The sequence below is a fragment of the Panthera onca genome, chromosome D4 (assembly GCF_046562875.1).
Source record: "Panthera onca isolate mPanOnc1 chromosome D4, mPanOnc1 haplotype 2, whole genome shotgun sequence".
In the NCBI taxonomy this organism is placed as follows: Eukaryota; Metazoa; Chordata; class Mammalia; order Carnivora; family Felidae; genus Panthera; species Panthera onca.
This window is the reverse complement of record NC_138351.1, coordinates 80,351,450-80,379,248: the sequence shown is the minus strand read 5'-3', so window position 1 is coordinate 80,379,248 and position 27,799 is coordinate 80,351,450. Positions and strand designations below refer to the sequence as shown.

The following is a 27,799-nucleotide window of genomic DNA, read 5'->3' as shown; positions in this document are numbered from 1 at the left end:
CCAGGCTCTGAGCCATCAGCCCAGAGCCCGACGCGGGGCTTGAACTCATGGACCGCGAGAGCGTGACCTGAGCCGAAGTCGGTCGCTTAACCGACTGAGCCACCCAGGCACCCCCCCTTTTTTTTTTTTTAAATGTTCATTTAAATTTTGAAAGAGAGCGACCTCAAGCAGGGGAGGGGCAGAGAGAGAGGGAGGCAGAGGACCTGTAAGAGGCTCCGCACGGACGGCAGAGAGCCCGACGCGGGGCTCGAACTCACAAACCGTGTGATCATGACCTGAGCCCAGAGCTGGACGCTCAACCGACTGAGCCACCCAGGCCCCCTATTTTCTTTTCTACTAACCTGTGTATTAATGAAGTAAGGATGTTCTGGACACAAGTAGCCCTTGCACTCTGCTGAACTTGCAGCTCCTCGAGGTGGCCACTGGACTGCCATGCTGACCACTTCTCTTTCTCCAGATGACTTTGGGTTTGAGCTGGGCTCAGCTCCATGAGCATTGCCGGCTTGAATCTGTCTCTGCTTGTCACGTGGCACTCTTCATTTTCTACCTGGTAAAAACAAGTCGATGAAGTTGTTTTTCTTTTTTTAAACCATTGTAACAGGAACATTCTCAGTAACCTCAGAACGTTTGAAAGAAGCGAAGGAAAGAAATCAGCTCTATGTACCCACCCAGATCCAGCTTTTGTTAACATTCTGTGCTTTTCCTTGCAGTCTTTTAAAAAAACCACAGCACTTTTACCCGGTTGTAGCCTTTCCCCTCTTAACATCAGCATCGTAACATAATCATTACTCTGTGTTATTTCAAAATCTTCATGTTAGTTGTGCTTTGCGTCCTGGAGGTTATGTCCATCTTTTTCTTTTCCTTCCTCAACTCCTCTCCCCCCACCCCAAGGCAGTCTGTTTAGTGCGCTCCAGAAACCCGCTCGTCTCCCCTCTCTCCCTCCTCTTGTAGGGGTCTGAGGATTGTGAGCCTGCTCTGCTAGACAAGGCCACCCTTTTGGTGCAGCTGCGCTCAGAAAACCTCAACAAGAGCGCGGAGAACCACCGACTGCGTAGGAGCGTGAGGAAGGTGACCCAGGAGCTGAGCCGCCTGCAGCAGGAGAGAGAGAGACTGGAGAAGGACTTGGAGGAGGCCCATCGCGAGAGGAGCAGAGGGGACCGCACCATCCACGTGAGCGGCAGCGGCGTGGGCGGGCCGGGCTCTTTGGCAGTTGCTGGTTTCAGGGAGATCTTCTTTGTGGAAGACGTAGAAAAGTCTGAAAAACATAAAGAAGAAAATGTTTCACTCCTCATCTCATCACCTAGAAAGTCTGCCTCTCTGTCTCTCTCTGTCTCTCTCTGTCTCTCTCTCTCTCTCTCTCTCTCTCTCTCACACACACACACACACACACACACACACACACACTTGCTCACTCAGTCATAGTCACATGCACACATGATTGGCATCAGGCTGAAAATGCAGTTTTGTATTTTGCTTTTTTCGGTGTTCTCTTTTTGGTGTGTTGCCATGTTATGAGTGCTCTTCAGAAACATGTTTTTGTTTGTTTGTTTTTCGGTACGAGGATAATATTTCATCACTTGGATGTGCTGCAGTTTATTTACTCCCTTATGTAGGACATTTAGGTTGTTACACAATTTTTTTTTCTTTTTTTTTTTTTTTTTTTTGCCTTATAACATGCAGTAGCAAACATCCTTGTATCTAAAGACTTTTCCATTGATTAGTTCCTGATAGAGGCATAATTATTGGGTCAAAGAGTATGAATATTTTTACCATCATTTTATAGATATATGCAACTTTTTTCCCAGAATGATTATGTCCGATTTCTGTGTGTTAGAGTGATCCTTTTTTAAAGACTATGTATTTATTCAGCACTGGATGCTAGCATTTAAAAATTCTCTCGGGGGGCACTTGGATGGCTCAGTCGGTTACGTGGCTGACTTTGGCTCAGGTCGTGATCTCACGGTTCACGAGTTTGAGCCCCGCGTTGGGCTCTGTGCTGACAGCTCAGAGCCTGGAGTCTGCTTCGGATTCTGTGTTTCCCTCTCTCTACCCCTTCCCTGCTCACGCTCTCTTTTTCAAAAAAATAAACATTAAAAAACATTAAAAATAAATAAAAATTTAAAATAAAAAATTCTGAATTTGGTAGGCATAAAGTAGTTTATCTTTGAAAATTTCTATTATATGTTTTTTAAAGTTTATTTTTGAGAGAGAGAGCAAGCGGGGGAGGGGCAGAGAGAGAGAGAGAGAGAGAGAGAGAGAGAGAGAATCCAAAGCAGGCTCTGGCTGTCAGCACAGAGCCCGATGCAGGGCTTGAACCCACGAACTGTGAGATCATGACGTGAGTCGAGATCAAGAGTCAGACGCTTAACCGACTGAGCCACCCAGGTGCCCGAAAATTTGTTACATTTCAACTTAAGTATTCAGCGTGTTGAGAGTCACATCCAGATGCATTGCCTGGGTGCAGTTGGGTGGGATAGGGTCTGAGTCTGAGTGATCATTGACACTCTGGTCAAATGAATAACCTGCACAGGAACCCCGGGCAGGCACAGGACCTCGGGTGGGCAGTCATTAGAGTGGCGGTCTCACAGGGGAGCCCACAGGTGCTACAGTTGAGTTCTCCAGTGGCTGCTGTGGGCACGGACGTCCGGATCCCCTGCTTTGAAATCCTAACGTGAACACTGACAAGAGAATTGAAATATGAATGTTTGTGTATTTTAACACAAATATTAATGAACATCAAGGGAACAGTAATGGAAATTTAGAAAAAGAAAACATCACCTACAGTTCCACCAGCCTGACACAGTAACTTTTTGGTGTTCAGTGTCACCCTTCAGACCTTGGTGCAGCTGGGCGCCGCTCTGGGTCCTTTGATCCCTTACTTTATCACGGGCATCTTCCCATACTGTGTGGGGCCCAGAGTGACCGTGTGGAATGATGCATACTCTTCACTGAACAGATTTCACATGCTTTACATAATCATTTCCTGTTCTGTCGCCGTGTTGGTTGTTTAAATGATGCCACGATAACCGTCTTTGGGCGTAAAGGTGTTTTCCCTTAAAATTCCTAGGATTTGAGTGAGTTTACTAGGTCAGATGCTACAAACATTTTATGCTAGTTAATCATGTTGCCAAATCGTTTGTCCAAAGGGCTGGCCCAGTTTATGCTGCCACCGGCGACCTTGGAGTATACCAGTTTACTGCATGTTGTTAAAAGAAGCGTTTCCCACGTGTTCTTGAACACCAGATGTCCCTGCTTTAGATGTTGATGGAAATATAAGCCATGGTCTCTGAAAGTTTCATCCTTTCCAAAGGGAGATGGAAATGTTATCTGTGATAAAATGCAAAATAGCTTAAAATCCAGAGCTCATTAATGCAGCTCAGGGAGTCGGTGCAGAAGATCCCCGTGGGATGGAGTAGTCGGGAAACCTTCTAGGAGGAGGTGACATGAGTTGAACGAGAAGAAGTAGGGTTTGAGTTGTGTGCGGTAAGGCAAAGACTGGCCAGATAGAGGTGCGGTTTTCATGGTTCTTACTCCTTCACTGGATAACTTCCACTTAAAGTAGCTCAGCCCCTCCACCCCTCACTGTCATTATAAAAGGTTCATTCAGTAGAATTTGGATTGGGGACATGCATACACATACACACATCTCTCTATAAAATAAGTAATTTTAAAAAAAAAATTTTTTTTTTAACGTTTATTTATTTATTTATTTATTTATTTTTTTTTTAAATTTTTTTTTTTTTCAACGTTTTTTATTTATTTTTGGGACAGAGAGAGACATAGCATGAACGGGGGAGGGGCAGAGAGAGAGGGAGACACAGAATCAGAAACAGGCTCCAGGCTCTGAGCCATCAGCCCAGAGCCTGACGCGGGGCTCGAACTCATGGACCGTGAGATCGTGACCTGGCTGAAGTCGGACGCTTAACCGACTGCGCCACCCAGGCGCCCCTAACGTTTATTTATTTTTGAGACAGAGAGAGACAGAGCATGAACGGGGGAGGGGCAGAGAGAGAGAGGGAGACACAGAATGGGAAGCAGGCTCCAGGCTCCGAGCCATCAGCCCAGAGCCCGACGCGGGGCTCGAACTCACAGACCGCGAGATCGTGACCTGAGCCGAAGTCGGACGCTTAACCGACTGAGCCACCCAGGCGCCCCAAAATAAGTAATTTTTTAATCTCATAACCCACTCTTGGTAAACATTTGAAAGGGCTGTGTGATATTACATCAGGTGGAGATGCTGTAATTTATTCACCTGTCCCTCTGCCGTCAGACCTTGGTGGTTCCGTAAAGCACTTACTCAGGTACACCTTGGTGCTTCTGAAAGAATTTTGGGCGGCTGTTGGTAAGCAGATGTATTCCTGTGTAGCACCTGCACATCTGTGTGAGGAGGCGGGGAGTGTTAGGTGACGAAAGGAAGGGGAGGGGGACAGTGAGAGGAGGGATTGGGGTTGAGCATCCTGGGGGTGGGAGGGGTTTTTCTGCCGTGACTGAAATCCAGCTTGAGCTGACTTAGGCAAAAAGAGGAAATTCTTGCCTTGTGTAATAACTAAAGTGCTGGAGGGACAGAGACCCTGGCACACTGTGGGGACCGGATCTTGGTCCCTGAGAGCCGGCTTCTTCCTCTCACGTCTGCATCCTCCAGTTCTAGGTGGTTGGACCATCATTGCCCTCCTGCTGGGGTCACATAGTCCCGGTTTATTACATAAGAGGGAGGAGGACTCTCCCACTCCGTTGCCCCCGCTGTCTCCCTGTCAGGATGGCCGGAGGGGTGAGGTATGGAGAGGCCCAGACCAGCGTGGGTCACGTGCCCGCTCTTTGTCGGCAGTGTGTACGTGTGCATGCGCGTGTGCGTGTGAGTCCCGCCACGGACGGCCTCCTCAGAGGCACGTGCTTGGGAGGGCTGGGCAGTTACCCAGAGAAGAGGGCTGCTTTGCTTCAGACCTGAACAACCACAGTGCACGCTAAACGCTTACCTCAGGTGAACGTGGCCGTGACCCCGAGCTTTCCAGCATCTCGCCTTGACTCCTTTCCTGCATCAGGTCATATGTGTGTGTCCGGCGAGGTGATGTGGCCACGGACTCTTTCCTTTTGTGCATGTATTGCATCACAGTGGCATCTCTGCTTACCTTCTGGTTACGGCCGAAGAATTCGGCCGTGTCCGTCTCCTGTGAATGTTTTACACCGGACGTCAGGGTGCTGGCTTGTTGAGAGTCCGGGGAGCATGAAGGGGGTGTTCAATACAGACGTAGAGCAGGACCTGCCGGCCCGGCGTGTCTTGTCTGCTTGTTCTCTAACAGGCTCTTTAATGAACTAGATTCACTCACCAGCTGCTCCTGCTGTTGCTTCCGGATTGAAACAAACCAACAAATAAGCAGACCTTGTAGGGGCCTCTGTTTCTGCCCTGGCAAAGGAGAGGAATCCATCCGTGCGTTCAGCCACATTGAACACTGTGCAGACCCTCGGCTGGGCGGGGGGACACTTCCACGACAGTGGTATGAACAAAGTCCCGCGGGAGCACAGGGCAGGGAAGCGGCTCGCAGGATCAGAGAAGGCTCTTGGGGAAAGCGACTTGTGAACCGGTTCTGAAGTTGGAGTTAAACAAAGGTTAATAATAGATAGGCAAGGGAGGGTTTTGTAGAGAGGGCCGAGGCACAGGGGTATGAAAGCGGATGGTGTATTTGGGGACACAAAACAGGAATGCCCTGTTTGAAGTATTCTGAAGTATTATTTGGAGCTTTAAAAATTGTGATTTATTCCCTTTGGTGTTTCAGAAACATTTTCAGAGGTTTACGGAGAGTCATAAAAATGAGATCAAAGATACAGATAAAGGCGTTAAGGTCAAGGAACGAAAAGGGGGAGTAGGAAAATGGAAGCAGAGTGAGGAGAAATGCACGTCGCGATACCTGTGACGGTACCAAAGGTGGGGCTTAAAGTTCAGCTGGCAGCTCCTGGCAGCGAAAGTAAAAAGGGAAATTCGGAAAAAAACAAAAAAAAAAAAGGGAAATTCGGGTACAAGGTCTTCAGTGTCTGAAGATGAACACATTGAGATAAGAGCACGGCTTCTGCTGGGACTCAGGCCTGGGAGTGGTATTGCCTCTGGTGGGTTTCTGGAGTTCTCGAGCAGGATAGGGTCTTTGACACTATGCCGTTCAGTAGAAGCAGTTCTGTGCAGGGCCACGTCAGTGTCACCCGAGTCGGTAAGCTCGGACATGGTTTCCAGTCCCTGGGATGATGGTCCAGCTGTTTCCCATTATTCTCGTTTCTTTTTTTCTTTTTTTTTGATTTTTTAAATGTCTTTATCTTAGAGAGAGAGAGAGAGAGAGAGAGAGAGAGAGAGAGAGAGAGGGAGAGGGAGTGAACACAAGTGGGGAGGGGCAGAGAGAGAGGGAGACAGAACCTGAAACAGGCTCCAGGCTCTGAGCTGTCAGCACAGAGCCCGACGCGGGGCTAGAACTCATGAACCACGAGATCATGAGCTGATCTGAAGTCGGGCGCTTTACTGACTGAGCCACCCAGGCACCCCCCATTATACTCGTTTCTTAGACAGGAACTCCAAGCTCAGTGAGAAATGCTGCAGCCCTTTTTATAGGCGAGTCCTGACTCAGAGCCTTTGCCGTGGTCCACGGTCAAGCATACTGGGTTTTGTTGTTGTTGTTTTCAGCATCCCCTGAATTCTTTCTGATGGAAAGCTGACCGGTTATCTTTTGGATGTGGGCAAACCATCCGTTGCACGTGAATTGCTGTCTCAGTGTGCTTGCTGTTCAGCTCTTCAGAGGGAGACGATACCTGTCTGAACAGGCGGCTTGGGTCTGGGGCGTAGGAGTTCCCTGTGTCAGAAGGTGCCTGGGCCCCGCGAGCTTCGACCATGAGAGTCACTTTGTCACGTTTGTTTCAGTTGCCTGGGATTGCGGTGACCCAGTGCCAGTCGACTCGGCACACGTTATAATTTGCGTTTGTTTGTTTATTCAAGGGACGTGTAATGAGTCCTCGCAGTGGCACAGGCACTGTTGGTAGGCCCTGGTGAATGCAAGCTTTGGCTTTTCCTTTGAAATCTTTCCACAACCAGAAAGGTCCAAAGGTGCGTCTCCCAGAGAGAGCCACTTCTTTGTATTATACCTCCTTGCCACCAGAGGGAGCCACATCCCTACCAGGAAGTTCAGGAGGTCTTGGCAAAATACACACCAGCAAACCTGGTGTTCCCCAGTTGGTGTCTTAACTGTGATGTTGTAAGTGTCCTGGCTTCTGTGGTTTATAACGGGAATGCTGCTCGGATTGTTGCATCCTTGCCCTCACACCTTGACTTTGGTATATCATTTGGCTCCAGAGGCTTAAGCCTCTCCTTTTAGTGTGTACGTGTGTGTGCATATGCATGCGTGCTTGTGTGTGTGTGTGTGTGTCTGTGTGTGTGTGTTGAAAAGTGATAGAGAGAGGTAAACCTTTATTTACCTTTATTTTAGATTTGCTTTTTCTGGGTCAGGTGTTCTGTATGCAGCTCGGGGTGGGTGGGGGAAAGGAGTAAGTGCTAGTCTTTTTTTTCTCCTTTATAAGCAACGTATATGAGACATTGGTTTAGCTGTATTCCCCAGACTGTCTCATAATGCTCTCATCTGTTACAAGACCTGTCATCCGCTACTCTGACAAGTGTGTGCTTCAGTACCTGGGCACTTAGCTCTGTGGGGATGCATTTGCTGGCTAAAGCCCAAAAATCTAATTAAAGTTGTACCCGTCACCCAGCTGGCTAATCCCATGTGCTTTGACAGGAGCAGGTTTAATTTCAGGGTAGTTCATCCTGAACCCCTCTGGTTTCACATGCGTTTGTTGATGGATAGCTCCAGATGAGATTATGACAGCGTTCAGGGCGTCTCTTGTGATCCGTAGTCAAAACATGGCATTTGGAGACAGTGTCTGTAGGCTGGTTGGGTAGGGCTAGGACCACAGACCTGAAGTAGTGTGACTCAGGAATCAGAGCTCCCCTTGCCTCGTTTTTGTTGCAATCGGGTGGGAAGATTCTGAGTTGGAGTCCCTGTAGACCAATATGCAGTTTAAATGGCCTTTGCTTGAGGAAGTCCTGTCTTTGCAAATTCCAGCCACTCTTAAGAAAGGCTGAGTGCATGGGGCGCCTCCGTCGGTTGGGGTCCGACTTCGGCTCAGGTCATGATCTCACGGTTTGTGAGTTCGAGCCCCACATTGGGCTCTATGTTCACAGCTCAGAGCCTGGAGCCTGCTTCGGATCTGTGTCTCCCTCTCTCTCTGTCCCTCTCCCCCACCCCCTCTCTCAAAAATAAATATTAAAAAATTAAAAAAAAAAAAAAAAAAGAAAAAGGCTGAGTGCAGAGACTTGGGTCAAAACCAGGTTTGAGTTCTGGCTCCACCACTGGCTCGCTTTTGGACCGTGAGCCAGTAACTTTGCCTTTCCAAACTGTGGGGTCCATTTCTTCTTAGAAGAAGAGCTTAGTTGTAAGGATTGTCTGAGATCGGGGACAGCACTTACGAGCATAACACCTGGCATGTCACAAACGATCAGTGAGTAGTAGCTGTTCTGATGGTGGAGATGATGCCACTCCCCTGGGAACGAGAAACTTGGCAGTTCGAGTCGGTATCTTGGGAGCAGTGGGCAACAGTGCTGGGCTTGGGTTCGAATCTTGGCTTTGGCAGGTACTTAGCTCTAAACCTCTAGGTCAGTTGCTTAACTTCTCTCAGCTGAGGTTCTCTCCCCTGAAATGGGGTTGATTATACCTATTTTAGGATTAAATGAATGGATGGTAACATTTAATGCATGAGAAAGCAGAGGTTCCTGGCACGCAGAGGCAGATGTGTTGGACTCCTCCTCGTTCCTCTTTTCCTGCTTTTAATTGTGTGGCAGGTGCTGGCTCAGGACTTCAAATGACAAACCACTGCCCACTAGAATCTAATGGACACTGTTGACTAATAAATGTGGTCTGCCCGGTTACCAGCCAAGTCAACAAAGCTGTAAATTTCTTCCTTGATCAACACTCACCTCTCCTCTGAAGAAAGTGCTTGTCTGTTCCTTTCCAGCTGATTGATCCCTCTAGGAAGGGGGGCAGAACCCTTTTCGAGTGACGGATTCTGTAGTACCTCAGTGGCTTGTGCACGGGGCTGCTGTGGAGGCTGGTGTAAAAGGCTGTTCCCATCAGTTTTCACGTGGAATTGCTGTAGTCTCTCTGGGGGCACAGACAGAAAGGCTTTCCCTTATCTCTGGTTCTTACTTTATAATTTCTGTGCCAGGCTCTGTCCTGGGCGCTGGGAGCACAGGACTGAATCAAATCAGACACAGTCTCCAAAGGAATCTGGCAGAGAACTAGAAACACAGACAGAGAGCTAATTAAAATATAGCGAGATAAGTGCGGGTAGGGGGATGGGCCAGACGCTTTGGGAGCACAGAGCATGGATCTACACTAAGAGCAGGGGTGGGAGTGGGGAGGGCTTCACCGAGGAGGAGGTTTGGAGGGGAGACTTGAAGGCTGAGTACCTGTTTGCTGGTCAAGGGAGAGCCTGTGTGGACACCTGGGGAGCATGCACGAGCCTGGCACAAAGAAGAACAGTGAGTGGCTGGCAGAGAGGAGAGGGCGGAACGTTCCATCACACCCCGGCTGGGGTTGGAGAGAGCGGTGGTGCCTGATGGCTGTTAAGTGACTCAGCTGGGCCTTGACCCCTGCCCGGTTTGAACTCTGACTCCTTCGTCCCTCCCCCGCCCAGCCAGCTTCCTGGTGAAAGCCACACTGAGTTCCTTGCTCAGAACTTTTGTAGTCCCCGCAGCCAGGACCACACAGTGCCACATGCGTGTGTCAGATCTCTGTGGTGAGCCTGGCTCATTCCAGCAGTTTCCGTCTGTCCATTTATTCATTCATTGAAGCATATGAATTCTTTGTTCAGATGTAGCTCTTCTGGAGAGAAAACGTGAAGGCAGGGCTACTCGGGGAGAAGTGAGGTGGGAGGCCGGGCACCCCCTCCCCCACCATGTCACCCTCCGCCGCCCCCAGGGGCGACAAGGCTTCGGAACATGGGCTGGACGCCGCTCTCTCATGCTAATTCTGGAAATTCTTACATCACTGGGTTCCTATACCTCATTAAGATTTTGGAGAAGTTTCCTTTGTGTATTGAAAAAGGTAACCACTGAGCACTCTGACAAGCTTTCTCACAGCGAAACCCGAGAAGGTGGAAATTTGATGGATGAGAACCTTCTCATTCTCCATCTGGCCGGAGATAAAACAAACCAGCTGACTGCAGAAGGAAGTAAGAGGGCCTGGCTTTTCATTTCTAATGTGATTCTAAGATTATAGGCATATTTTATTTTTAAAATAATCCGCTTCTTTTTTCTGTCATTCTCCCTGTGATACGCAAAGGCGACGCTCAGCTCAGTGTTGGTCCAGAGCGCACCTGCGCATCTTAAGCAAAATTGCCCATTAGGTGAAAAGTGAGGCCACTCGGTTGATGTCACTGCACGCAGATCCTCCTGTGGCAGCTCTCTTCTGGAAAGCAAGGTGGTGGTCTGGTACGGGAGAGGGGTTTTCAGACTCTCTTCCCTGTCTCTTGGTCCAGAAGCAAGTAAGACAGGTGCACCCGAGGGGGTCTGCAGGTTCCTCAGGGTAGTGGCTTCTTGCACTAAAATCAAATACAGATTTCCGTGTTTATCCCCAAGCCAACCGGGTCCGTTGTTGGAGGAAGGCCCAGGAGTGTGCAGTTAGAGGATGCCGAGGGCCAGCCTTGGGTTTTGCTAATCCCCGGGCTTCCTGGGCTCCCTTTGAAAAACCACTGGTGTGGGGGCACCTGGATGGCTCGGTCGGTTGACTGTCTGACTCTTGATTTTGGCTCAGGTCATGATCCCAGGGATGAGGGATCAAGGTCCTCATTGGGCTCTGTGCTCAGTGTGGAGCCTGCTTGGGATTCTCTTTCTCTCTCTCTTTCTCTTTCCCTCTCCCTCCCTCCTTCCACCCCTCCCCTACTTGTGTGCGCATGTGTGCATGCATGTGTGTGCATGTGCTCTTTCTCCCTCTGTCTAAAAAAGAAAAAAAAAAGAGAAAAACCATTGGTTTAGTGGTTTAGCGAAAAGAACGTGAATAGACCTGCTTTAAATCCTGATTCCGCCACCTTTTCCTTTGGGTAAGTTGCTGGTGTATTTGAACCTCTGTTTCCTGATTGGTAAAATGGGTGGGGTCAGAGCATCTGCCCACAGGGGTGTTGTGAGAGCGGCGTGAGGGGATGGTTGTAAAGGGCCCATCACTGTCCTAAACGCTGTAGAGGTTTGCAGAGAAAGGTGGTGGGTGGTGTTTTGGGAGGACGATCGCTGAGGGCCAGAGCAGTCCGGGAGGGCCTCGTGGAAGAGATGGCACTGGGAATGGACCTTGCAGGGTGAGCATGCTGTCTCCAGGCAGAACTGGGGGGAGCTGTACTGTCTATTTCCAGATGGAGAGGGACAGGTGGTCAGGCGAGGTAAGGCTACAAGGTAGGCTGGAGCCCGTGGCGGGAAGTAGGGGGCCTGGGACGAAGGTTTGTTAAGCAAGGTGGCTTCATTCCGCAGTTAGCACGAGGTCACTGCGGGGTCCTGGGCAGAGATGTAATGATCGGGGTGTGTGTGTGTGATTTGGTGGGTGAACGCAGAGATAGACCAGTTAGGAAGCTGTTGTGCTTGAGCAGCTGAGAGCTGATTTCTGAAGAAGGCAGAGGCAGGGGGGTGGAGGGAGAGGAGGGCTGAGCAGGGAGGACGTTTTTCTCCCCAGTACTTCCGGTTCTACCTGTCCCCTTAATACTTCCTCAAGGGAGGACGGGGGACTGTCCGGGTACTCAGAGTCCCGGTTCACCGGGCCAGCCTTGCTGATGCGTGGGTTACTCTCCCTTAAGGCAAGAACCCAGGTTCCAGATTCCCTAGCTTTCTTGCTGCAGACCTAACCAGGCCTGGCACTTGTTGGGCAGATGGCTCCCCTGAGCTGCGTGTACCCTCCTCCTTCAAAAAGCAAAACCCAGAACAGCCGTGTTTTATCAGAAAGCCCTGCTTCGGGTAGGCCATTTTCACAGACTTGTACTTTGATTCCCAGTCTGTGGTTGGTTCAGCTCCTGTGAGAACTCCAGGGGGTTGGGGGTAGGGGTAGTTGGCAGAGCGGGATTTGGGCACTCGTGTCCACGTAAAATCGCCACATACTCACCCTTCATCTCTCGTGTGCTCTGCGCGGAGGCTGGGCTCTCCCTTCAGGCCTGAGTCACCTGTCAAGGTGTGTGTGAGAGCCAGGGGGAGGAGCGGGATCTGGGGCCCGGTGGGTGGTGATGCTGTGGCCACAGGAGGAAACCTGGGAGTAGAGGTCCGCCTGGAGGATATGCGTGCAGAGGGCGGGAGATGACGTAGTGTCGTTTCCTGTGCACCTGCTGTGCCGGGTACCCATCGCACGTTCTCTCATTTAACCCTCCGGGGACCCTAGGAGCCTGTACCGTTATCCCCATTTACTGGAAAGGAAACACTCAAAGATTTTTGTTATCTATCTGTGGTCACACGGCTAGTTAGCGGTAGAGCCCGGATTCGAGTCTACTTCTGCCTATCTTCACAGCCTGGGGATATTGAAAGAGGTTTGGGGAAACCACCCAAGATTATCAATTTTCGGTTCTGATTGTTTTGCTCAGGCGAGACATGCCGTCTCCATGCCTCCCCTAAACATTTATTATAACTCCACTGGTGCCGAGCACAGGAGCCTGTCGGCGCCTCTGTGTTGCCATGGCAGCTGCTCCTCCTCAAGGCCACCTCAGCACACACGTGCCCCCCTCCCTGCAGCGGGCCTTTTACTTCAAGCCTTCTCTGACTGCTCTTCGCGTGAGGTCCAGGGTCCTTGGTCCTGCCCCATTCATTAGCAGGAGGGCGTAGCTTTCAGGCTGGATGTTTTGTCAATCCCGAGTCCTTGAGAAACTGTGACATTAGCTTGGGGCGTTGGAATTATTGACCAGTGGCAGCCGGTGTCCCAGAGTGGTTTTCTATTTCTTTGGTCTTAACAGAGGTGCGGTTGGGTGAGAGAGAGCACAGAATTTGGGGTCTGACCGACCTGGGTTTGAATTTCAGCACTAGAACTTACTCGTTGTAAAGCTCTATAAACAACTTTCAGCCTCTGTGAGCCTTGGTTTCCTTTCTATAAACACAGGACTCAATACTTACCATGTATGCAGTCATCAGGGCTCAGGATGTTTTATGTCCAAGGGCCTTGGCACATGCTTGGCTCAAGGCGGGTGCGTGGTAAATAGTAGTTTCTATTACAAATGGTTATAATAAGAGAAATGCTTTATCCTGTTTGGTGTCCTGACTTTCCCTGAGACTCTGATTTACGCTGAGGGCCTTCTACCACCAAACACACACACACACACACACACACACACACACACACACACACACACACACATTTGCATAGGCTCCCGGGGACCCATTCAGTGGACCTCAGATTAAGCACCTCTAATCTTGAGGAATGACCCAGTTACATGTCCTTTGTGGGGTTTTGGAACAGGTCATTTTCATGTGGTCAACTCTGTTAGTTTGGGGAACATGTGGAAGAAATGTGGCATATTGGTCACCTTTCTCACTTAAAACATGCAAGTTCTTAATCTAGGTACCCGCATTAAAATTGTATCAGCAAATGAAACGGGAGAGCGGAGTAAATTGCTGTACATGCACATAGACACTAGAACTTGAACCAGACATTAAAATAATGCGTCTGATGGGGGTGTTTACGTGACGGAGAGAACGGAATCAAGGAAATGATGTAAGTGGACCAGTAATTACTATGCATGTAAATGGTGTACACTTTTGACTTAGCATGATGCAGAAGTATTTTAAGATTAAAAAGGAGGCATGATCTTTTCAGGATGACCTTTCCGAGATGGCGGGCAAACTTATTGTGAATTTAAAGATGTACCTTTTGGCTTAACACAAGATTTTATGGTCCCTATGATCCAGTTTTTAGGAGGAGGTTTCTTTCTTTCTTTTTTTTTTATTAACGTTTATTGATTTTTGAGACAGAGAGAGACAGAGCATGAACCGGGGAGGGTCAGAGAGAGGGAGACACAGAATCTGAAACAGGCTCCAGGCTCTGAGCCGTCAGCACAGAGCCTGATGTGGGGCTCGAACCCATGAACTGCGAGATCATGACCTGAGCCGAAGTCGGACACTTAACTGACTGAGCCAACCAGGCGCCCCTAGGAGGAGGTTTCTACGAGCAAGTGTCAGATGACTGTAGGTGGATGGGGATCATTTCAAAAGAAATCCAGACCCTGGTCATAGTGTGGAAGTGAGCTTGAGAGGCTGGTAACCAGAGCTGGCATCAGGCGGGTGCTGTCCCTTGGTGACCATGATTGTGGGTAAATAACTTTACCTGAGCCTGTTTCCCCATTCATAAAATGGGGAGCATCCCATCTACCTGATCCGTCCGTCCGTCGATCCATCCATCCGTCCGTCCTCCCAGCAGATATTTATTGAGTGCTATTCTGGTTGTTTATTGCATTTGCCATTCCTAGGTGTTGCTGCTGATGTTGTTCTAGGGGCTGTGTTCTGAGCACCCTGGTTCTTTTTGGTGGGAAATGGTATTTAAAGACTACAGTCTGGATGCCGGGGAGGATGCTGATTTTAGGCTCTCGCAGTGAAAGGAAGGAAATCGCAGAAAGTAGAAGTTCCTCTTGATAGTTAGAATTCATGTTTACAAAGACATGTTTGTACTTATTTTTGTATTTGTATTGGTTTTCACTTAGGCTCGTAGTCTTGGTTCTCATCACATTAATAATTACTTATTTAATAAGTGTATATATACATGCACAGTTTCAGAATAACAATACAAATATTGCTTCCAGCACGATTACTCAAACAGTGTAAGATTTTCTGCAGTGGTTCCTTGTGTCCTTGGAGAAGTACCCCACTTAGGGGCATATAAATTACTCTGCTTTTAAGTTGCTGAAATAACTCCTCCCTGTTTGGCTAAGCAATCAACTTGATATACAGTTCGATTTATTTGTTTGTTTGTTTGCTGTGCTTCTGGTTTTAGGAGATTTTTATGTTGTTTTTCAAATAGTTACCTAAACATTTAAACGGCTTCGAGTGTCACATCTGTAAAATGAGTTCTTCTCCCTCCTTCTACCATGTTCTCTTTTATTTCCCTATTGGCAACCATCTGATTTATTTTATAGTTAAATACATGACAGTATGCTATACATTCTTTTTTTTTTTTTCCTCCTGGGGTCCTCCTGAACCCCACCTGAGCAGTATATTCTGAAGATTACTGTAGGGCAGCGTATTTAGAGTCCTCATTCTTTTTTCTTTATCGGTTCTGAGTGCTCCATTGTGAGAATGTCCCATAGTTTATTCCTTCACTGGTGGATATTTGGGTGTTTCCAGCTTTTTGCTATTATGAATAGTACTTCAGTATTACAAATAGTGTATATCCTGAGGTAGTTATAATCACGCTGTTGACTGTTGGTTTTGTGGTTTTCTCCCTGACATTATAACACGAGCATTTTCCATGTTACTTGTGAATGTCATTATTGAAGATAATTTTTTTTTCCCTGATCAGGAAAGTAATATAGACTTATTTAGAGATTTTAGAAACTCAGAAAAATAAGAATGAGTTGAAAGTCACCCACAATCCCACTGTTTAGGTATACTGTTCTTATTTTGACGTGTTTCCTCATGGGCTTAACAATATTTTGTGTAAGCATTTAGGAAACAATCAGCATCATATTATATAGTATCCTGGTTTGGTGTTCCTCAGAATTGTGTGCTTTTTTTTTTTTTTTTATACCATACTGTTTATAATTAATTCCCTATTGTTGGATATTTAATTTCTTTCTGGTTTTCGGTATTATAAATAATGTGATGAATGTGCATAAAGCTTTTTCCAAATTTCAGCTTATTCCTTTTTTTTTTTTTTTTTAAGTTTATTACTTTTGAGAGAGAGTGCGCGAGTCTGGGAGAGGCGCAGAGAGAGAGGGAGAGTGAGAGAATCCCAAGCTGACCTGGTACGGAGCTTGAACCCACGAACTGTGAGATCATGACCTGAGCCGAAGTCGGACGCTTAACCGACTGAGCCCCCCGCCAGGCGCCCCCTCAGCTTATTTTTGAAGCTGGTTTTCACGAGACCTTCTGTGAGAAGGAAGCGCATGTTTGTTAAACACATCTGTTCGCTTGCTCTCATATAGTGGAAACAGGTGAGGGAGTGTCCCCTTGAAATCTGTGAAATAAATTCTGTTTTTTCTTTTCCTTTTGGTAGGACCTTAGGAATGAAGTTGAGAAATTACGCGATGAAGTGAATGAGAGAGAGAAGGCCGTGGAGAATCGTTACAAGAGTCTTTTGAGTGAAAGCAATAAAAAATTGCACAGTCAAGAGCAGATGATCAGAAGTCTAACAGGAAGTATGAATCCAAAGGACTTGTTGCTTCGGGTACCAAAGCTTCTTTTTCTTTTGTGTTTAAATCTGTTGACTTGCCATAGGTCGTTTTGTTGAAAAACTCTTTTGCAGAAATGCGTATATAAAAATAAGGCTGGCAAAAATGATTACAGCCTTCGCTGCTGTATGTCAGAGCACATCAGAGCTTTCTTTATGTCCTTTGGACGCCAGCCACCAGCAAGAAGGGAAGGGACTGATTCTGGGTCGTACGACTGGTCAGCGGCAGAGCGCGATTGAGGCCCTGGGCTGTTTTGCTCCAGAGGCCGGCCCGCTTCACCGAGGTCCTTCCGCTGTGAGTGCCTGCTGCTCCTGACGTGCACCGTGGCCTCTGACTCTGTGCTTTTGCTCTAACTGTCCCTTTTTGTCGTGGAGTACCCCTCTTGCTTGATCGTATAGTGAAGTTTTGATTTAGTGCAGGCGTACAGGTAAGCCAAGCTGGACTCACCATGGGCATTTAACTCTGCCTCCTACTGGAGCCTTGTTGAGATGACAGTGAAGGGGTGAAAGATACAAGCCCACAGGACTGAGAGCCTTTGGGTGATTTTATTACTTTCACTCAAAAGTGAAATAAGTGCCAATAAGAAGCAAGCTGGTTTACCCTACAGAACCCAGAGAAGCGCAGCAGGCAGATGAGGGTCCTGGTCCCTTTGTAACCAGGAGATTTGGCTGGAATGCTGGGCAGTTCGGTGACCGCGTCCTCTTCACCGTCTCCCTGCTGAACTTAAACCAGAGAAGCTCTGGCCTGGGGGTCACCAGATAGGGCTGAAGGCAGGAGTGGGTCTCTTGGATGCAAACGAGGAGGGAGTGGAAGCCTACATCCCCAGCATGAGTGTCCTTGAGGGGAGAAAAGACAGTCGGGGGTCTTCCAGCAGGACAAGCAAGTCCCCACTTGGTCCTCTCACAACGAGCCTGCACTGCCCTGCCCTTTCCACACTCAGAGCCTCTGAGCACTTTTACCTTTCAAGGTAGCTGGACGGCCTGAGTTCCCCGAACAGGAGAAAAGTGTCTAAGAGGAAAGACAGACAGACAGACAGCACAAAGCTATGTGGAGGCAGCAGAAACCGGAGGATGTGAAGCAGACCAGACAGCTCTCCAGAGGCTCTATACTATAACTTCTTTAGATAGGAGCCAAGATCAGGATCTGAAAAATAAAAGATACTTGGAAAAGAAGAATGAGCTGTTAGAAATTGCAAGTGTGATTACAGATATAAAAAGTTTCACAGGAGAGTTAGAAACACTGGAAGATAAAGTTGAGTGAGTTTTCCAGAAAATAGAATCCAACAAAGAAACAAACAGGGGTGAGAAAATGAGAGGGAAGCAATAAGAGCTGTAGAAGCCTGACTCAGGAGCTCTGATCTCTGGCCAACAGGAGGTCCCGAAAGATGGGACAAGGCAGAGCAGAGGAAGGAAAACCTGAGTATTAGGAGAGCTTCCGGAGCGGAAGGCCAACACCTGTGCCTCAACAGGGTCTGCTGCGTCTCTCACACAATGAGTCGTGAGTGACCCACACTGCCAAGGCACGTCCTTGTGAAATAGTAGCACGTGGGGATAAAGAGAGGCTCTGAGAGGCTTCTAGAGCGAGATGCAAAGGACCCAGACTCGGAATAACATCAGCGGTCTCAGCAGCAACACCGGAGGCCAGAAGGCAGGAGAACAGCACTTTCAGAGTGTGGGGGAAGAGTGACGTCCAGCCCAGCATTCTGTACTCCGCTGAGCTGGCAGCGAGAGGGGGGCAGACAAAGGCGTTTTCTGGCATTCGGTGCCTAAAATCCTATGCCTCCAGGGTACCCCCTTGCAGGGAACTCCTGAACAGTGACCCTATCCATACAAATGAGAAGCTAACTGAACAGGACAGAGACGTGGGATCCAGCAAGTAGGGGATTTTCCTAGGTTGTGGTGACCAGAAGTGCCAGGGTGCAGAGAGCTTGTATTTGAGTGCTTTCGAGAGAGGGCCTCCACGTTGGGCTTTCTCCGAGAAACAGAAACGGAGCCCTTCCCTTACCTGGTGTGTCTGGCTCCATCTAGAGACATTTGAAAGTTATTTTAGAGAGTTTAGAGATGAATTTACATGAAGTACCTAATTTAGTTTCATGAACTAAGTGGACAAATAGAGCAAAGCACTTGTTACTGATTCCAAGGAAAGCAGAGAAACAAGCACGAAAGGAGATGTGCTCACGGGAGGGCCACGTGGGTGAGTCGTGGACAGTATTTGTGTGGTCATGATGCTGTGAATGCGGACTGTCATTTGAATTGAAATTGTAACTATCAGGAAAAGTGCTGAGGTGGGGAGGCAGATGATGTAAGAGCCAAATCCCTGAACTTGCGCCGTAGGAGCCGAGACCCATGTTACTTTCACAAGTCAGGCCGCGGGAGAGTAGGAATGTAATATAAATAGCGGAAGAAGCCGAGGGGCTGGAAGCTGTGTTTTCCTGGGAGTGGGGCCCGGAGGTGAGGAGAGGTGGGGGCTGACGTTCTCCCTGTAAGCCGTGCTGTGCTGTTTGATTGTTACACAGCGTATATGTATAATTGGACTTTTAAAAAAAGGAAAATGAAAAGCGTTACTTCAAGCGCAGCTGTATTATAGCAAGTCTAGAAATTCAGTATTGGTTATTTGGTTTCTGATTTTTCCTGGGACAGTTAAAGAGGTTTTTATAAGAAAAAGTGCCTCTGTTTTTTTCATGTTTGTGCTGATCTCCTTTCTCATAAAAGCTTGACATGATGAAGTAAGTCTGATAGGTTCTTAGGAATGAGAGGTGGTTCTCGTCCTTAATTTCTGACCCAGAGTGGACAGACCCCTAGCTAGGGAGTTTCTAGGTTTTAAACACTTAGAGATAGATTCCGTGCTTGAACTTGGCCACGAGATCAGAGAAACGGTCTCCAGTCCTGTTGTGTTGTCGAATGCCAGATCTTCTGAAGGGGTCGATGAGGGGGACTGTGTTGTGCGTCATCACGAGGATGCTTTCATCTGTGACCACACCTCAGAACGCTTTGCAGTTTTTCTTCCCGAAGTCCAGTTTCCTTGCGGATATCGATGGTTCAAGTTTGGTCAAATTTGTGATGTTTCGAGAGAGACGGGATTTTGTTGGGTTGCAATAAACACTTCCTCTATCATCGCAGGAAGCAGACCCGGAGGTCACGCCCTGGCCAAGGGGGACCCAGGATGGGAACCCCGTCCCATGGGGCCAGGCCTGGGCTTGGTGCTCCACACCCGTTGGGCAGCCATCTCGGTGGTGGGGAGAAGGGCTTTGTAACGACTGCCACCACCTTGCCTGTGCCGTGCCCGCGGGCTGCTTTTCTCCTCGGGGTGCTGGCTGCGTTACAGTTTTGTGATTGCCTAGTATTTGGGGATGATGGAAATTTTTTCGAGGAAAATAATGTGAAGAAAAAATAAAATATCTTCCCTTCAAGAGTTCTGGACAATCTGTTACGAAGACTTTTTTTTTTTCTTGATGAAAACTTCCTCACGATTTGTTTCCATAGAAATTCAGTGAAAAAGATTCGGAAGCAGTCCAGCAGAACCGTCATTCACAGACCGGGGAGGATCTCACGGTCAGGAGTGAAGACTTCCCGGAAAAGTGCTCTTTGTGGCGGTCACCATGCAAACGGCTCTTCTCCGAGGTAAGCTTGACCGGAGGCAGACGTCACACGTGAATTCACGTTCTCTCCCGACACATATATATCTGCTCTCATCTAGAGCCCCTCCAGTGCCTTCTTGCCAGTAATTGAGCTTCTAACAGATACGGGGAGGGTTCTTAGTCTGTCTGCCTTACAGATTAGTGTCCATTAGCTGAGCACTGGCATTTGCAACACTCAGGAAACTGGTAAATCACAGCTCGTTGAAGATGAGCCTAGGGGTTGCCTGGGTGGCTCAGTCCGTTAAGCATCTGACTCTTGATTTTAGCTCAGGTCATGATTTCACAGTCCGTGGGTTGGAGCTCCGTTTCAGGCTCTGTGCTGACAGTGCGGAGCCTGCTTGGGTTTCTCTCTCTGTAAACCCGCTCACGTGCTCTCTCCCGAAATATGAACTGTAAAAAAAATTGGAAAAAAAAAAAAAAGAAAAAGATGAGCCTTGTATTTGCTGTCCCAGGGTTCACCTCTCAAGAGCTATGTAATCTCTGTATGTAATTTCTGTGTTAAGAAAATTTTCCTGTTCAAATACACACGAAAACTGGCCCAGCAGGCCCTCCTTCCTGGTCTGGCCTCAGCTTGCTTGCCATCATCTCTAACTACAGCTGACTTCTTGCAGATTCCTGAAAGTGCCGTGTTTGTGCCTCTCTCTGTGCCTTTGCACGTGCTGTTCCATCTGCCTGGAGTGGCTTTTGTGTCCTTGTTTACTGGGTGACTCCTAAACATCCCTAAAGGAGCCCCTGTGGTGTCGCCTTCCCTGCCCCTGCTTAGCAGTGACGTCTCCTCTTCCTCCCTGGCGCTCAGCACTTTGCACGCCCATCCTCGTGTTGGTGTTATGGGATCCCCATAACACCCATAACCATCACCATAACACCCGAGTGATGCCCCTTACCCAGGCCCTTACACACCACGGATGGCACCTCAGGGTAGGGGACTGGAATTCGTGTGTGAATCCCGATGCCTGGCCCGGTGCGTGGCCCAGTAAGCAAATGTTTGTTGAGTGAAGAAATGATTTGGTTCGTGTGACATACATACAGATTGCTCTGACCCCCAGCTTGCATGTGATGCAACTTGGCAGCCAGATGTAGGAAAGGAGAGGAGCTCACTGTAGGCCAAGGTTTTGGTTTTTTTTTTCCCCTTAAACCTGGCTTTAATTAAGTTCATACATTCAGAAGACAGAGAACTCTTACGCAAATTAGCTCCCTGATGAATGGCTCTGATCGTGACGTGCGGTTTTGTGAAGGGTGATTCTCACAATAATTAACAACCGGTACAGCACGGGAACACCCATCGGATCAGACTCGGGCAGTAGGGCTGGAGTACCTGCTCTGGTGTGGGTACCAACCCTGCGGTTACTGGATTCTGGAGAGGTCCCTAGGGGAGGGGCCAGGGCACCTGGGGTGGTTGGGAGGACGAATCGGGTCGTTTTACGGCTGGTGTAGGAGTTGTTTGGCAGCCAATACTAGCTTTTGCACTGTGGATAGGTTCAGGGTCAGCCCTGGGCCGGGGGGCATCACTGACTGGACAGTGGGGGCTTTTTCTTACCTCCGACCCTTGGTGGACTGGCATTCTGCCGTTTCTCTTGGATGGGAATACCAGCATAGTGTCGAGGACCCCTTGGGCTGGGTCAGAAGACTGGAGGCCAGGATTTTTCTCTTGACCCTGTCACCACGTAGGTGATGCTGGGCATTTAGACGGACAGATCTTCACTGACCTGAACGCATCTCATCGAACTTTGCTATGTCGAATCCTGTTTTAGTCACATAAACTGTGTCTAAGTGTCGAACGAAACGTTTATGGGTGTGTGGAACAGGCTGAGTGTTTTCCAGTTTAATCTCACTAGTTTGATCAGCTGTCCCGCTTTTTTGGTTTCTTGGGCTGGGCGCTGTCTGTACTGCGTAGAATCACAAGTGAAGAGTCATCATTTCATTTTCTGTTACATGTAGATGCTGGTGATGTTTAAATTACCACAATGCCTTAGTATTTTATTTTATTAAAAAATTTTTTTTAAAGTTTATTCATTTTTGAGAGACAGCGAGACAGAGCACGAGCAGGGGAGGGGCAGAGAGAGGGAGACACAGAATCCGCAGTAGGCTCCAGGCTCCGGGCTCCGAGCTGTCAGCACAGAGCTTGATGAGGGGCTCGAATCCATGAACCGTGAGATCATAACCTGAGCTGAAGTCAGACGCTCGAGCGACTGAGCCACCCAGGCGCCCTTAAAATGCCTTAGTGTTTTCGCAAAGGCTTTAATTCTGTTCTGCAAGACTAATTGCTAATTGTGGGTAAGGAATTATAAATGATCGTTTTGGAATTATAAATTTCTAAAGTGTCAGTTCAGGTAGTCCCGACTGGGCGCAGCCTGCAGTTTCCTTCCCCCTCGTGCCCCCCCCCCCCCCCCCCCACGAGAAAGGTATGCTTTTTAGACCGTAGTTCGTTCTTTGTAGAAAACGTGGATTTCTCCTGTTGTGCCCTCGGCCACTTTGTGTTGATTTAGGGTTTATCCTCTGCCCATTTCTACAAAGAACTTGAGGCTGTGATGAGGTCTCCATGGAGTCGGGGCAGTCTCTGTTGCCTCTGATCACTGTGTGATCCTGAGAATTAATGCTGGACGATCAGGGAATTGAAGAACAGAGAGTAAACCACACTGACCGTATTTAAGTTGCCTCAGCCAAAGATTTATAGCTTGGCTGTTGACATGGTTGGGACAGCACTGCTGAATTTCCTGAGTATCCAAACAAATGTCTTTGTTGCCGAGCTGTGACATAGCTACCAAAGTAGACACCATCCATTTATCAGGCCACTAAATTGCCCTGCTTACCAAGAAGTGAGCCGTTAAGCTTTCTCTTTACATATCTGCTACCTCTTCAGGTTGTGGTCTGTGCATGACATGTGTTTTCTTCTAGTCATTAAGGAAACTGTGCAGAGTAGGAAATGCCCAGGATTTGTGTTGGAACGCCCGTTCTTCTTGCTAGTTCATGACCTTGGGCAAGTCCCTTCATCTCTCTGAAACCCACCCTCCCGACCTGTAAATAGGGGAATTGCATGCTTACCTCCTGATAGAATTGGAAATAATGTAAGTGCATTACTTAAGGTTCTTCTGGTTGCAAGCTGTGAATCCAGCATTGAGTAGTGTGGTCAAAACGATCACAGTGAAAGGGAGTATTTGTTGGGAGAGCTGAGTAGCTGTGTCTCGGGGAGGGTGAAACTGTGGCAGCCCCGTGGGCAGCAGAGGTCTTGAACCCTCGAGCTCTGTCCTTGACATGATGCACACCCAGCGTCCCAGACTTCTGGTTTCTCAGTTGAAGTCTCTGAATCCGGAGAGAAAATCGAACTGGTTCAGTGTGGGTCCAGGGGGCTGGCTCACTGACAGAGGGGGCTTCCAGGGTCTTGCCCCGGTGTTTTAGGGACAGTTTTCAGATGAGAGAGGGGAGGAGGGGTGAGCTGGGTGGTCATTCCAAGGGCTGTGGAGGAACGACTGCAGAGTCAGACACAGGTAGGTGTGTGGCAGTCATACTCTCCTTTCGGGGTGAGAGACCTCCCGTCTGGGCTGTGTCTTGTTCCTCGTCTGGAGGGGCAGGAGGGAGGGTGGGGGTGGCTGCTTGTCGCTCCCTTCTGGGCAGCCTGGCCCTCTGCCTCTACGCTGAGGAGATCCACTGGTTTGTGAGATCTGCTGAGGGAGCCAGATGACTTCATTCTAATGGGGCATGATTCAACACAGGGGAGTAGGTGAATGATGAAATGGGACCCAAATGGCTCTGAAGAGTTCATTTATTTAACATGGGTGAGCTATTTGCTTCTAGGAAGACGTTGACTCACTCTGACTTCCATTATGCAAAATACCCACAGGAATCTCTGCTCTTAAGATCCATATCGGTCCCTGTGTTCTCCGCTTACCCATTTCATGCAGATTACCCATTTTCTTGCAGATTCCTGAAAGTGCCATGTTTGTGCCTCTCTCCGTGCCTTCGCACGTGCTGTTCCATCTGCCTGGAGTGGCTTTTGTGTCCTTGTTTACTGGGTGACTCCTAAACATCCCTAAAGAAGCCCCTGTGGTGTCGCCTTCCCTGCCCCTGCTCAGTAGTGATGTCTCCTCTTCCTCCCTGGCGCTCAGGACTTTGCACGCCCGTCCTTGTGTTGGTGTTATGGGATCCCCATAACACCCATCACCATAACACCCGAGTGGTGCCCCTCACCCAGGCCCTTACACACCACGGATGGCACCAGTCTGTGGCAGCATTTGGTCTGTGCCAGGTACTGTTCCTGGCTTGGGACATGGCTGCCCACAAGGGGCCGTCGGACCTGTCGGCAGGTGGTTGGTACGCTTGCCCTGGGGTGAAAGTGAACCAGTGCTGTGGGCGCTGGAAGAGGGCATTTTTCTCTGTCAAGCAAGGCTTCCTGGTGAGAATTTGGCCTAAGCAGACCCCGTAAGGTGCTTGGGAGTGTGTCAGTGGAGAGGGGTGAATGATGGTCTCTGCGGGGCGGGGGCGGGGGTTGTTCTCTGGAGCTCGGACGGAGGGGTTCCTCCATCCCACTGAGGAGGAAGAGCGGGGGGAAGGGAAGTGCAGGTGTGGGCAGCTGGCAGGTGGGGGTGGGGGGTTCCAAGAGCTGCCGGCGAGAAGGCCGGAGGGGAGCTGAGCCGGGCATCCGGGCCCTCGCCTTGCAGCGGGTGGTCCTCTGGGGCCCCGCCCACCACCCTCCGGTTAAGACACGGGGCCTGGGCGCACACACTCCACATCTGGAGCCCAGTCCATCCGACAGAAGTCCGTATTTACCCGTTTCTTTTCCTAGCCCTTCTTGGCTGGCTTTGCAGTTACATATGTAAGCACAGACTCTGACCACCACTTGTCAGCTGGACGGCCTCAAACAAATGTTCCCTCTCAGACAGTCAGTTTCGTCATCTGAAAAATGGGAGGACTAACACGCTTCCCTGGTTTCCATCAGACACGATCTGTGTCCCAAGTGCCTAGCATAGCGCCAGAACGTGGGAACAGAAGTTATGGCTGACGTTATTGAGTGTTTATCTTGTACCGGTCATCACCCTGAGAACTTTGTAGAGATGAGCTCATTCAGTCTCCTTCACCGCCCTGTGAGCGACGTAGAATCATCACCTTCCTTTAGAGTTGTGCATATTGAAGCACAGAGAGGTTGAGGAACTTGCTGAAGGTCACACAGTAAGGTCACACCCTCCTAACTATCCCTGCCCTTCATGGTAGGTGCTCAAGAAGCAGTAGGTTGGTTTTAACGTTTGTTTATTTTGAAGAGAGAGTGCGAGCGAGGGAGGTACAGAGAGAGAGGGGGCAGAGGATCCGAAGCGGGCTCTGTGCTGACAGCAGAGAGCCCAGCGCGGGGCTCGAACTCACAAACTGTGAGAGCGCGACCTGAGCCAGAGTCGGACGTTCAACCGACCGAGCTGCTCAGGCAAGAGGCAGTAGTTTTTAAAATTTTCTTCATCATTGTTGGCTGCCTTTCATGTGGTTGACAGTGACAGTGATTCCCTGCCAAGCGCCCCGGTGCGTCGCATCCATTCTGGGGCATGGATGGCTGGACTGAAGAGCTCAGGCCTCAGGGCCTGGCTGCCTGGGTCCGCGCCCTGCCTCTCCACCTGACCTTGGCTGCCGTCAGCCCTCTGTGCCGCAGCTCCCTCATCGCGGAAACGAGGGTGGTGGGAGGCCTGAGAAAATGCCCAGGGAGCACTGAGCACAGTGGCTGACACCGTCTTGTTATCCTGTTCAATTCTTCCCCAGGCTCTTCTCGGGGACCCTCTGTTGACGCACATGGTGTGTACAGGTGGGAGCCGAGAGAATCCCACGTGACACTGTTGCTGTGCACAAAAGGCATATGGGAGCTCCCTGTGCCAGGGACATGTGGCGTGATTTACAAAAGGGCCCGACATTTCTAGCAGTCTGGGTACCTAACTTCTCATGATCGAGCTGGTGGTTTAGCGTTTGGACCCCTTAATTAGCAGGTGGTGCCTTTGCCTTGTCTTGTTCAGGGCGAGGGGCCTGGCGGTGTTCTCGCGGGTCAGGGGCCCCTAACCTTTCCTTGCCCTCTGCATCCCTGCGGCAGTCTGCGGAAGCCAGGGATCTCTTCCCTGGAAAGATCTTCCAATGCATAAAATATATGCACGGGATTATAAAGGAAGCCAATTACTTTGAAATTCAGTCATCAGACTATTGAAAAAAACCTGCTTTGGAAATGGTGCTTCTTTATTAACGCGTTAAACGATGGGGTCACATGGTGAGTATAGTGACCGCTGTGGTTCTGAAGCGGTGGTAAAATGAATATTTTAAGATAACTTGAGATGCCTGTAACACATACAGGGTCCCTGTGTTTCTTTGGGATGACACCGTCACAGGAAAACACCAACACCGCTGTGGTGCAGTAACCGTGCTCCTTCGGGTCCAGTCAGGTTTCCACCCCTGTCCCGGGTGGTATCTTAACTTTAGGAGAAGGCATAGGTCAGTGGGAAGTACAAGGGCTGCTTGCTGTTCTAGTCTCTCCACGACCTGAGCGCCTCCCTCGAGCATTTAGGGAGCATCTCGTCCACGCAGGACGCTGCCCCAGTCTGCGCATGTTAACTTTATTTAGCGTTCTTCCCTTGTCTTGGAATAATTTCAAATTTATAGGCAGATTTCGAGAATAAAGGATTTTACCTTTCCTGAGGCCTCTGAGAGCAAGTGGCCCACGAGAAGCCCTGTCCCCTCTGAGTCCCCTAGCGTGTATTTCCCGTAAGCGGGGACACTGTCCTGTGTGCCATGGTGCAGCCGTCAAGGGCAGGGACTAGGCCAACTCCCCACCACCTTCTAATCCTCAGACTCACGGGTGCTTCACTGCTCGTCCCGTAAAGCCCTTTGTGGCCAGAGGATCTGATTCGGGATCGCACGTTGCTTTGTCGTGACTCTTTAGTCTTCAGTCTGGGGCAGTTTCTCGGTCTTACCCTTGACTTTCATGCCCTTCATAATTTTGAAGTGTCCAGGCCAGTCATATGTAGAATGTCCTTCAGGTTGGGTTTGTCTGACGTTGCTGGGTTGATCGGGTTCAGGCAGGTGTATTTGGTGGGAATATCCTCTCATCGCAGCCTGTTGGTCCCCAATTTAGATTTGTCTCATTACCGGCCACGCTGACTTTGACGGCTTTATGCAGGTGGCACCTGCTAGGTGTCTTGACTATATGGTTACTCTTTTTCCTTTGTAATTGGTAAGCATTTTGAGGTGTTTTGAGCCTATGTAAATATCCTGATAGTCTTCAAACTTTCACCCATTGGTGTTAGCTGGCTACCTCAGGTCACATAAGTAGGTTCCAGAGATCCCCCTTAGATCCCTTTGTCATCATTCTGTTCCGGATGCCTTTAGAAGCGGCTCACTTGGCCTTTTCTGTTTTAATGTAAGTCCCTTGTCCCTTTTGGTTGATGAACTTCTATTCTCCGGGGCAAGAGCAACGTGGAGAGGCGTTCTCTGTGGTGTTGCGAAAACGATGACCAGCCGCTTGGAGGGGAGGCGGTTTCACGACTGGTGGATCGGGTGACAGCGATGATCCTTTTATAGCAGCCATTCAGTGTTGGAAGCACAGCACTCGGCTTTGTTCCGAGGGACGTGGCGGGCAGTCATTCCCCACTCCTCCTGCAGGTGGTGCTCTGCGACCGTGGCCTGCCCGGCAGCCTGGCACCCGGGATCACCTCCGTTTGGATTTAGAAACTACCCACATATGTTTGCATAACGTCAGGATGGACCCTTTTACAGTTCTCCCCTTAA

General features: G+C 49.2%; 1 protein-coding gene across 3 annotated transcripts in view; it reads left to right on the top strand.

Annotated features, from left to right (window-relative positions):
• Positions 1-27,799, top strand: part of CDK5RAP2 (CDK5 regulatory subunit associated protein 2) — a 170,555-nt gene that overhangs the window by 58,541 nt on the left and 84,215 nt on the right. For 2 of the 3 annotated variants that reach the window (XM_078436550.2, XM_078436549.2), the window contains 3 exons: positions 952-1,170; positions 16,245-16,415; positions 19,902-20,039. In XM_078436550.2, coding sequence (XP_078292676.2) covers positions 952-1,170; positions 16,245-16,415; positions 19,902-20,039 — 528 coding nt within the window. The remainder of the gene's footprint in view (positions 1-951; positions 1,171-16,244; positions 16,416-19,901; positions 20,040-27,799) is intronic. The other variant, XM_078436551.2, reaches the window with a different exon arrangement.